The sequence below is a fragment of the Hypanus sabinus genome, chromosome 7, assembly GCF_030144855.1.
Source record: "Hypanus sabinus isolate sHypSab1 chromosome 7, sHypSab1.hap1, whole genome shotgun sequence".
Lineage (NCBI taxonomy): Eukaryota > Metazoa > Chordata > Chondrichthyes > Myliobatiformes > Dasyatidae > Hypanus > Hypanus sabinus.
Window position 1 is genome coordinate 76,164,069 of NC_082712.1, and position 12,710 is coordinate 76,176,778.

General features: G+C 41.1%; 1 protein-coding gene across 3 annotated transcripts in view; it reads right to left on the reverse strand.

Moving 5' to 3' along the window:
* LOC132396875 (coiled-coil domain-containing protein 171-like) overlaps positions 1–12,710 on the reverse strand; it is a 449,415-nt gene that overhangs the window by 262,066 nt on the left and 174,639 nt on the right. For all 3 annotated transcript variants that reach the window (XM_059974899.1, XM_059974901.1, XM_059974900.1), the window contains exons 16-17: positions 10,159–10,657; positions 852–968 (exon numbers count right to left, since the gene is read on the reverse strand). In XM_059974899.1, coding sequence (XP_059830882.1) covers positions 852–968; positions 10,159–10,657 — 616 coding nt within the window. The remainder of the gene's footprint in view (positions 1–851; positions 969–10,158; positions 10,658–12,710) is intronic.

Below are 12,710 nucleotides of genomic sequence, written 5' to 3' on the forward strand. Positions count from 1 at the left end.
AACTTTTGATTGACTTTTAACACCTCTATTGTCCTTATTTGCCGTCCATGTTAAGGTTTGATTGCATGTAACACCTCTTCTGAATGGTGATTGATCTTGCAAGTAAGAATTTCAAACATGTGCAATTTACAATGATGAATATCCATAACTGATAAGCCAATTCTGTATAAAGATCGAAGTTTTCTGTTCAGACCAGACCAGTGTGGATTACGTGAGCTCAAGCTGTTCTCCTTGTGCACAAGTAAAATAGAAAGATTGCTTGAGTCATAAGAGTGTGTGTGGCCTGGGCCCAGTTATTTTAGCTATTTTATTTTATTATTGGTGACAACACTTGCATTTTCTTAAATATTCTTCATCCATTCTTTTATAGGTTCTTGTCATGTAGTAAATTTTTCAATGCATGGCATTATTTCCTCCCAAATATAAAATACCCAAACATGCTGTTAAATTCACAAAATGTGAAACAGCCGCTTTTATTTTATTTACTTACTGTATTCAGTAATACAGTGTAGATTGGGCCCTTCCATCACTTCAGGCCATAGTACCCCAGCAACCTCACAGTCCCAATTAACCCTAACCTAATGACAGGAGGACTTACAATGACCAGTTGACCTACCCAGCACGTCTTTGGACTGTGGGGGGGAATCCAGAGCATCTGGGAAAACCCATGCATTCCACGGGGAGGAGGTACAGAGACGCCTTACAGAACATTGCTGGAATTGAACTCCGAACCCTGGAATGTAATAGTGTTGCACTAACCACCACATTGTCATGGCACCCTAATTAATTTAATGTTAAATATACTGGTAAAGTGCTACTTAGTTTTTCCTCAAACTGTGAATTTTACTCACGTGCTTTAGTGATCATAACTTGTAATTCAGACATAGAATCAACTATTGCAGTTAATAGCTCAGAACTTGAAAGCCATCCAACAGACTTCATAAATTGGTTCTGCTCTTGTTCTTGTCCTAATAAAAATGAACAAAATAATATCATAGTGCATAATGGACTACTCAAGATAGGAAAGTATAAAACAGCAATGATAAAGTGAACATAAAGTTTATTGAAGATGAGCGTATGAACTTATAATCTTTAATTTTGTTGAGTTATGTTCTTTGGCTAAAATGGCAGAGTGTACTGCACAAAAAGAATTGTTTTCTTGGACACACTGCTGAATACAGCTTCAGCCCTTTCGTATAATCTGTATTTTTGCTCATCCTGTTTAAAATTAAGTTTCAAAATCAAACACCCAATGTTATTAGAATATGGTTCCAAAAGGAAGTTGCTTAAAAGCTTGCAAGGGACAGGATTTACAAGAAGCAGTCTGATTAGAGATGGTCAGCATTGCCTTTGTGAGTGGAAGGTCAAGCCTCACAAGCCTGACTGAATTCTGAGGTTGTGGCAAAGCGCAATGAAGGTGAGCAGTAACTGTAGTGAATATGGATTTTAGTAAGGTGTTTGAGAAGCTTTCCTATGATAACCTCATTCAGAAACACAACAAGCATGGAATCCAAGGAAACTTGGTTATGCAAACACAGAATTGGCTTGCCCGCAGAAGGTAGTTATAGATGGAGAGCATTCTGTCCGAGGTTTAGTAGCTAACGCTGTTCCACAGGGATCTGTTCTGGGACCACTGGTCTTTGGTTTTATAAATGACTTCAATGAGTAAATGGAAGTGTGCTTTGTAAATTTGCTGATGACATGAAGGTTTGCGGAGTTATGGATGGTGTAGAAGGTTGTCGTAAGTTACATTGAGACATTAACAAGATGCAGAGCTGGGCTGAGAAGTGGCAGATGAATTACAACCTGGAAAAGTATGAAGAGATTCACTTTAGAAGGTCGAATTTGAAGACCGAATGCAGGGTTAATGGCGTGATTTTTAGTATAAAGAATCCAAGGGACCTTGTAGGTCCACATCCATAGATCTCTCAAAGTTGACATGCAAGTTGACAGGGTTATTAAGAAGCCTTCATTAGCCAGAGACATTTAATAAGCTCTTAGATAAGCACACAAATGATGGAAAAATTGAGGGCTATGTAGGAGGGGAATGTTAGATTTTTCTTAAAAGAGATTAAAACGTTGGCACATTGTGGGTCGAAGAACCTGTACTGTGCTGTGCTGTAATGTTCTATGTTCTAAGAATGGCATTGTTCCTCTTTGGTGCTAAACAAATGATAAGTTGTTATTTTTATTGGAGAACATGAGCTATGATGCAGTGGCAGTGATGAGATTTCTTTTTCAGAATGGCATAATTTCCCAATCAATTTGCCCAGGATTGAAGACCCCAGCAAGGTTGTGAAAAGTCTGAAAATAGGCTGCTGCTTGTTTGCTAATCATGGTACTGAATACATCGAGTACTTGCTTAATATTTTGCCTTTGGCGGTATATAAACTGTTGTCAGGATCAACAGCAGAGAACTCTCTTGATCAGTATAACGGTCACACTTAAACATTAGATGTTTCAGGTTGGGTGAACAAAAGTGCGACAAGACCGAAACATCCAAGCATCACAAACAGTTTATCATGAAATATGGTCCCTCACATCTCAACTTCGTTGAATCGGCAGTTAGGTCCATCTGGTGGATTGAGAATCCCTCAGGTTAGATCGCATGTCCAATGTACTCTGAGTGAGCCATGTCACAATAAATCAGAGAACACAGCAGTCCCTCATTTCCCTCTGATACAGTAATCCTCCCCTTTGGTCCTTTATGTTGTTCTCCAGTGACAGTGTATCAGCTAACATTAGGCTTGGAAGAGGTAGCCTCCTACCTCAACACTTTAATCTGGCTTCAAGTCTGCCCCAGTGCTCTCTTTTTTGGTTATGGCCAATCTTCGTCTTCCTCAAGCTGATGGAACTGCATTTGTGAGAGTCAAGTTCACTAAGTCCTGAGTTCTTTGGGAGATTGTAAAATTGCTTGTTCATTCAGATGGTTCAAAAGTACATTTCCTAAAAGGGAAATTACTGTCTTCAGAGACAGAGCGGGATATCTAGAAAGTGGAGAAAGATGTTGGAGATGGACCAAGTAAGTATGAGGACAGAGTGGAAGTTAGAGGCAAAGTTCATGAAATTGACAAGTTCTGCATGGATGCAGGAAGCAACACCAATGTAGCAATGTAACATAGAAAGAGTTGGGGAGGAAGAATTACTAATGTAGGCTTGGAACGTGGACTGATCCCTATGAAAAGGCAGGCATAGCTGGGGCCTCCTGAATTTCTATAAAACTTTATCCTTTCTACATACACAATGCTATTGGAAATCAGCCCAACTGATACTGTATCTTTGATGTATTTGCAATGTCTTCCACTGGGGATATTAAAGGAAGAAAGTTACTCATCATATCTACTATTTCTTAGCTCTTTTGTTCTTATTTGCTTGTCTGTTAGGGGATGGTAGTGCAGTGAGGATGGCTCTAGGGGCAAAGTTCTGTTCTGTGTGGGGTAAATGGGAGACCTCCAGTCTCCCAGATAAACACATCTGCAACTGGTGCACTGAGCTGCAGCTCCTGACAGAACACAGTAAGGAACCGGAGCTGAAGCTCAATGAGCTTTGACTTATACAGGAGAAGTGAATTGAATTGAATTAAATTTGAATTCAATTGAATTGACTTCATTTCTTGCATCCTTCACATACACGGGGAGTAAAAATCCTTACATTACCTTGTCTAAATTTGCAATGTGCAATTTATAGTGATTTGTAATAAATAGGATTTACAACAGGACAGTCAATATAGCATAGAAATACAATTGTATCAGTGTGAATTAATCAGACTGATGGCCTGGTGGAAGAAACTGGCCCAGAACCTGTTGGTCCTGGCTTTTATACTGCGGTACCGTTTCCCGGATGGTAGCAACTGGAACAGTTTGTGGCTGGGGTGACTCAGGTCCCCAATGATTCTTCAGGCCCTTTTTACACACCTGTCTCTGTAAATATCCTGAATAGTGGGAAGTTCACATCTACAGATGTGCTGGGTTGTCTGTACCACTCTCTGCAGAGTCCTGTGATTGAGGGAAATACAGTTCTCATACCAGGCACTGATGCAGCCAGTCAGGATGCTCTCAATTGTGCCCCTGTAGAAAGTCCTTAGGTTTTGGGAACTCATACCAAACTTTTTCAACAGTCAGAGGTGAAAGAGGTGCTGTTGTGCTTTTTTCACCACACAGTTGATACGTACAGACCACGTGAGATTCTCAGTGATGTGTATGCCAACGAACTTAAAGCTGTTCACCCTTTCAACCCCAGATCCATTGATGTCAATAGGGGTTAGCCTGTCTCCATTCATCCTGTAGTCCACAACCAGCTCCTTTGTTTTTGCAACATTGAGGGAGAGGTTGTTTTCTTAACACCACTGTGTTAGGGTGATGACTTCTCTGAAAGCTGCTTCATTATTATTTGAGATGAGGTCAATCAATGTAGTTTCATCAGAAAATTTAATTAGCAGATTGAAGCTGTGGATGGCGACACAGTCATGGTATATAAAGAGTAAAGGAGGGGGCTTAGGACACAGCCCTAGGAGCACCAGTGGTAGATAGAAGCTACAGGCAGATGGTTGCCCGTAAGTTGCAGGAGACGGATTACTGGGAGACTATTAGGAGAAGGAAGAGAAATGCACAACCAGTGCAGAGCACACCTGTGGCAGGTAGGCAGAGGGGGTGGTGTGGCTTTGTTGGTTTAAAAAAAAACAGATCATTAGAACCATAGAATCAGAAGGTAAAAAGACACTGATGGGAGTTGTTTACAGACCCCCAAACTGTAATAAGGATGTGGTCTACAAGTTACAACGGGAGACGGAAGATGCATGCAAGAAGGGCAAAGTTACAATAGTCATGGTGGATTTCATTATGCAGGAAGATTGGGGTAATCAGATTGTTGCCCAAAAGGTGAATTTCTAGAACGCCTACAAGATGCTTTTTAGACCCATTGTTGTTAAGCCCATTAAGGGATCAGCTATTCTGTATCGGGTGTTGTGCAATGAACAGGAATTTTTTTAGAGAGTTTAAGGTAAAAGAACCCTTAGGGACAAGTGATCATAATATGATCAAATTCATCCTGACATTTGGGAAGCAGAAGCTAATGTCAGATGTATCAGTATTACAGAGGCATGAGAGAGGAGTTGTCCAATATTGACTGGAAAAGAACACTGGCAGGGATGATGGCAAAGCAGCAATGGCTGAAATTTCTGGAAGCAATTTGGAAGATACAGGGTACTGTATATACATCTGAAAAAGGAAGAAGTATTCTAAAGGCAAGATGACACAACTGTGACTAATAAGAGAAATCAGTGTCAACATTAAAGCCAAAGTGAGATCATATAATAGAGCAAAAATTAGTGGGAAGATAGAAGATTGGGAAGCTTTTAAAAACCAACAGAAGGCAACTTTAAAAAGTCATTAAGAAGGTAAAGATGGAAAACAGAAGTAAGCTAGCCAATAATATATTAATGAGGATACCAAAAGTTTCTTCAGATACATAAAGTGTAAAAGAGAAGTGAGGGGGATATCAGAAAATGATGCTGGAGAGGTAGTAATGGGGGACAAGGAAATAGCAAGCAAACTGAACAAGTATTTTGTATCAGTCTTCACTGTGGAAGATGGTAGCCGTATGGTGGAAATTACAGTTGCCAGGGGTCAGACATTCGTGAATTTGCCATTACTAGGGAGAACTTCTTGGGAAACTGAAAGGCCTAAAGGTAGATAAGTCACTTGTACCAGATGGTGTGCACTCTAGGGTTCTGAAAGAGGTGGCTGAAGAGATTGTGGATGCATTAGTAATGATCTTTCAAGAATAACTAGATTCTGGAATGGTTCTGGAAGACTGGAAAACTGTAAATGTCACTACACTCTTCAAGAAGGGAGAGAGGCAGAAGAAAGGAAATTATAGGCGAGTTAGTCTGACTTCAGTGGTTGTGAAGATGTTGGGAGTTGATTGTTAAGGATGTGGTTTCGAGGTACTTGGTGACATGATAAAATGGGCTGTAGTCAGCATGGTTTCCTCAAGGGAAAATCCTGCCTGACAAATCTGTTAGAATTCTTTGAAGAAATATCAAGCAGTATCAAGAAAGGAGAATCAGTTGATGCTGTGTTCTCAGATTTTCAGAAGGCCTTTGAGAAGGTGCCACACATAAGGCTGCTAGGGTGGATAAAACAGTGGCTGCTCGGCAGCAGGCAGAGTGGGAATAAACCTTTTCTGGTTGGCTGCCAGGGACTTGTGGTATTCTACAAGGGTCTGTGTTGGGACTGCTTCTTTTTACTCTATATGTCAATGACTTGCATGACGGAATTGATGGCTTTGTTGCAAAGTTCACAGATGATATGAAAATAATAGGAGAAGCAGGTAATTTTGATCAAGTAAAGAGGCTACAGAAGGACTTAGACAGATTAGGAGAATGGGCAAAGAAGTGGCAGACAGAATACAGTGTTGGGAAGTGTACGGTCATGCTCTTTGGCAGAAGAAATAAAAGGGTTGACTATTTTCTAAATGGAGATAAAATACAAAAATCTGAGGTGGAAAGAGACTTGGGAGTCCTTGTGCAGGATTCCCTAAAGGTTAATTTGCAAGTTGAGTCTGTGGTGAGGAGGCAAATGTGATGTTAGCATTAATTTCAAAAGGACTAGAATATAAAAGCAAGGATGTAATGTTGAAGCTTAATAAAGAATTGGTGAGGCCCCACCTGGAGTATAGTGAGCAGTTTTGGACGTCTTATCTTAGAAAGGATGTGCTGACACTGGAGAGGGTTCAAAGGAGGTTCATGAAAATGATTCCGGGATTGAATGGCTTGTCATATGAAGAATGTTTGATGGCTCTGGACCTGTATTCACTAGAATTCAGACGAACGAGGGGTGACCTCATTGAAACCTATGGAATATTGAAAGGCCTTCATAGAGTGAATGTAGAGAGAATTTTTCCTCCGGTGGGGGAGTGTAGGCTTAGAGGACACAGCCTCAGAAAAGAGGGTTGTCCTTCTAGAATGGAGATATGGAGGAATTCCTTCAGCCAGGAAGTGGTTAATCTGTGGAATTCATTGCCACAGGCAGCTGTGGTGGCCAAGTCTTTACATATACTTCAGGAAGGGGTTGATAAATTCTTGGTTGGTCAGGACATGAAGAGACACGGGGAAAAGGCAGGAAATTGGGACTGAGAGGAAAAGTGGATCAGCCATGATGAAATGGCGGAGCACACTCGATGGACCAAATGGCCTAATTCTGCTCCTATATCTTTTGGTCTTATGGTCTTGTGGGCAATATGGATGAACAAAAATATAGAACAATGTGGGAGGGAAGTGCTATATTGAGCTTGGAATAGGTTAAAAAGTTGGGACATTGTAGGTCAAAGGACCTGTACTGTCCTGTACTGTTCTGTGTTCTTATGGACTGTAGCCAGAGGTGATGGGTTAAGGTCAAAAGGTGAAAAGCTTAAGAGGAACACGAGGGAAAACTTTTTCACTGAGAGGGTCGTAAGAGTGTGGAACAAGCTGCCAGTACAAGTGATGCATGTGAGCTCTATTTTAGCCTTTAAGCAAAGTTTGGATAGGTACATCGATGGTTGGTGTATGGAAGGCTATGGCAAGTGGAAGGGAGAAGGCAGTTTAAATGATTTTGGCATGGACAAGATGGGCTGAAGGGCCAGTTTCTGTGCTGTCCTTTTCTATGACTCTATAAAAAGAAGACGTCGGAACTGCAATTGCCTGTGTGTCTCACTTTTATGCCAACGACTGTGGGAGTGACCACCAACTAATCTGATCTGAAATCTCCACCAGCCTGACCCCAGCACAACAGATACAACACGCATAAAAAAGGGAATATGCAAAGAAAGACAATGAACCCATGAACGCTAACTCAGCATTTTTTCTTTTCTCTCTCTTTTTACACCACCTAATTTTTTATGTATATTTGTAATTTACAGTTATTATGTATTACAATTATACTGCAGCCTAAAACCAGCAAATTGCAAAACATATGCCAGTGTTATTAATTTTGATTCTGGTCCCAGATGAGGTGGTTTGAGTATTTCAGAAACTGCTGATCACCTGGGATTTTCACGCACAACGTCTCTGGAGTTTACAGAGAATGGAGTGACAAAAATAAGGACAGTACTTCTGTAGGTGAAAACACCCTGTTAATTAGAGAGGGCAGAGGCAAATGGCCAGGTTGGTTCAAGCTGACAGGAAGGTGACAGTAATTCAAATAACCATATGTTACAATAATGGTGTGCAGAAGTGTATCTCTGAACACACAACATGTCAAACCTTCAATCTGATGGGCTACAGCAGCAGCAGAAGACCACAAACATATTCTGTGGCCATTTATTAGGTACTCTAGGCACCCTATGAAGTGACCAGTGAGTGCATGTCGGGCCTTGTCATTGTAGAACAGACCACAGTCAAAGTACTGTATACAGTAAATGACCCCAGCAGACCTGCAGGTGAAATGTTGCCTCACCTGGAAGGACTGTTTGGGGCCCTGAATGGACGTGAGGGAGGAGGTGAAGTGTCAGTTGTAGCACTTGTCCCCATTCCAGGGATAAGTGCCAGGAGGGAGATCAGTGGGGAAAGACGAATGGACAAGTGAGCCATGAAAAGAGCAATCCATGCAGAAAGCGGAGTGTGGAGAGAGGGAAAGATTCGTTTAGTGGTTGGATCATGCTGAAGAAGGTGTTAGTGACAGAGAATGTGCTGGATATGGAGGGTTGTGGGGTGGTAGGTAAGGACACAAGGGGAATTACATCCTTGTTCTGGAAGCAGGAAGATGGGGTAAGGATGGATGTCTGTGAAATGGAGAAATTCACTTCCCAGTGAATCTCCTTTACAATCTCTCTGGGAGCAATGCTATTCTTTCTATCCTGTGGCACCAAAACTGTACACCATATTCCAGATGCAGCCTAACCAATGTTTCTGGTTGCCACATGACAGGACAAATGTAGAGGCTTTGCAGTGGATGGGGTTATTAGCTATACAAAGAGATTGGATGAACCGAGATTGTTTTCTCTGCAACATCAGACGGTGAGGGGGAAATGTGTTGGAAGTATATAAAGTTATGAGTGGCCTAGATAGGGATGATGGTCAGATATGATTTCCCAGTCTGAAATTATTAAACACTGGAAGGCATATGTTTAAACTGAAAGGGAACATGCTGGGAGTGGAAGTGGTAGAAGCAGACACATTAACAACAGTTAAGAAGCATTAAGATAGAGAAATGAATAGACAAAGAATAGAGGTAGGTTGCAGAATATACTTAGCAGGATGCTGCCTGGAATAGAGGACTGGAGTGGATAAAATGAGTTTCCAATAAGTGGAGCAAAGGAGGTTGAGGGGTAACATTGTAGTGTTACAAAATTATGAAATGTAGATAACTGGAGTCCTTTCTTCCCAGGGCAGAGAAGACTAGAACTACAGGAAAGAGACTTGAGGTGAGAGAGCAGAGATTCAAAGGAGATCTGGGGAAAACATTTTTCCTGCAGAGGATAGTGAATATCTGGAATAAGCAGCTGAAGGTGGCAGAGGCAGAGACACTTACAACATTTAAAAGGTATTTGGACAGGTTGTTAAGTAGGAATGGCGTAGAGAGACAAGCCTAATGCAGGGAAAGAAGGTTAGCATAGATAGATATAATGATCAGCATGGGCTGCAAGGGCATATTCCTGTGATATATATTTCTATAATTTCATGAGCAATAACATTTGTGACTGCCATGTCTCGATATCTGCTTCTCTCGTTCTTTCAAAATCTGTCTAATTATTATTGAATATGTTTGACCTCGAAATAGCACAACCCACAGAAGAAATACGACAGTAGCATAGCAGTTAGCTCAGCCTATTACAACTCGGGGTGTCAGAGTTCAGAGTTCAATCCCAGCCTTCTTTGTAAGGAGATTGTACACCCTCCCCAAGGAATACGTGAGTTTCCTCTCACAGTCCAAAGACGTACTGGTTAGTAGGTTAATTGGTCCTTATAAAATTGTCTCATAATTAGGCAAGGATTGCTTGCCTAATTTCAATGGGTTTTCACTTTCAGTGGGTTGCTTGCGACAGGGCTTGAAGGGCAGGAGGGCAGGCGGAAGGACGGAAGGACGGACGGACGGATGAACAGACAGAATGGACAGTTAGAAATGGTGACTTACAGCTGGGTCAGTTACAATCTCAAATTTTGGCCAGGCCAGGACTTACTTGATCTAGAGACACAGGACGTTGTGCAGCCAGAGAAAACTGCAAGTCTTGGTTTGTTCTTTATTCCTTCACTCCATGTAAATAGTGGCCTACATCCACGACCAAAGGCTTGAAGTCTGTTGACTGCCATTACAGCAATAACACTTTTTCTGAAAACCTGAATCAATCCTCTTTGAGGTTTCTTCCTTTTCTTTGATTTGCCAGGATTCTCTTCCAGAGAAAGAATTTGGACAACGGTCCTGATTTCATTTTTGAAATATTCACATGTGTTCATTTGTTCTGTAAGGAAGTCTTTCTGCACAGACAACTCACAGGATCTATTGTATAATGGATACAATGCACCTGCCATCAGAGCACAAGCCGCATGTAAAGCAACATGTTCCTTCTGTTTCTGAGACAATAGTTTCTTTGTATGCGACAGTTCAAGTGTCAACTGATCATTGACTTTTGTCAGACTGGAAACTTTTTCTTTGGCTTCTTCTGCTCCAAGATAGCAGGACTGTAAAAAAAAATGAAATTACATCGGTAATGATTTTTATTCTATGTATTTTAATTGCAAAATTGAGGAAACTTAAATGATAACAGAAGTGGCCAATATATAATGCCTATATTATAGTAAATGAAAATCAAAGTCGTGGAAGTAGCACTCAGTAAATCAGGTTACATCCATGGAGAAAAAGAAAGAGTTTGCAAGCAAGTGAACTTAAAGCTAGCAAAATGCACAAGATCGAAGCAAACAGCTTAATTATATAGAGTACTCCTGCCAAAAATCTCCCACAAATGAGGAAAATTTTGTTCATGTCCTACGAACAAGAACTTTGACAACCTGTGGTACAAACCACTGATCTTGCATTTTTTCCCCCTGGATATCTAGAAGAATGGTTTAATTGTTCAAGATAATCTTTCTATTACCACTACTTTCAATACTTGTATGACTCTGTTATTTCTCCATCAGATCTGAGTACGTATTACTAATCAGACCAGTACTTAATACCTATCCCTCACTGTCTGCAAGAAAGTGGAGCTAAGTGATTTTCTTGAATCATCTTGTGGTAAGAGGGAATCACATACTATTGTTCAGAAAGGAATTTCATACAATCCTGGATACTTATTCAACATGATGCTTTCCAAAAGCTCCAGCACATCCTCTTTCTTAATTAATGTCTATATGCTTAATCTTTCCAATCCACTGAAAGTCATCCCTACAATCCCTACAGACCCTTTTCCATAGTGAATACTGAAGCAAAGTATTCATTAAGTATCCCTGCTATCTCCTCCAGTTCCATACACACTTTTCCACTGTCACACTTCATTGGTCCTATTCTCATATATTTTATCCTCTTGCTCTTCACACACTTGTAGAAGGCCATGGGGCTTTCCTTAATCCTGCTCGTCAAGGCCTTTTCATGGCCCCTTCTGGCTCTCCTAATTTCATTGTTAGGCTTTAGATCTTTATCGTTACCTAGTTTTTTGAACCTTTCATAAGCTTTTGTTTTCTTCTTGGCTAGATTTACAACAGCATTTGTACACCACAATTCCTGTACCTTACCATCCGTTCCCCGTCTCATCAGAACATACTTATGCAGAACGCTATGCAAATATCCCCTGAACATTTGCCACATTTCTGCCATAAATTTCCCTGAGAACATCTGTTCCCAATTTATGCTTCCAATTTCTTGCCGGCTAGCTCCATATTTCCCCTTACTCCAATTAAACGCTTTCCTAACTTGTCTGTTCCTATCCCTCTTCAATGCTATTGTAAAGGAGATAGAATTATGATCACTATCTCCAAAATGCTCTTCCACTGAAAAATCTGACAGCTGCACAGGTTCATTTAAGTATAGCCTCTCCTCTGGTAGGCTTATCTACATATTGTGTCAGGAAACCTTCTTAAACACACCTAACAAACCCCACCTCATCCAAACCCCTTGTTCAAGGGAGATGCCAATCAATATTTGGGAATAAAATCTCCCACTATGAGAACCTTGTCGTTATTATACCTCTTCCAGAATCAGTCTCCTTATCTGCTCCTCGATGACCCTGTTACTATTTGGTGGTCTATAAAAATCAGCTGGTAGAGTTATTGATCCCTTCCTGTTTCTAACTCAGTGGACAACCCCTCCATAACTTCCTCCTTTTCTGAATCCGTGACACTATCTCTGATCAGCAGTTTTGCCTCCCTCCCCGTCCATTCTGAAATATCTACAGCCTGGCACTCCAAGTAACCATTCCTGACCCTGAGCCATCCAAGTCTCTGTAATGGCCACAACATCATAGCTCCAAGTACTGATCCATGCTAAGCTCAACTGCTTTGTTCATGATGCTTCTCGCATTAAAATAGAAACATCTCAAATCATCGGTCTGAGCGCATCCCTTCTCTATCACCTGCCTATCCTCTCTCTCACATTGTCTCCAAGCTTTCTCTATTTGTGAGCCAACAGCCCTTTCCTCCGTCTCTTCAGTTCAGTTCCCACTCCCCATCAATTCTATTTTAAGTGTTCTCCAATAGCCTGAGCAAACTTCCCCACCAGGATATTGGTCCCCCTGGGATT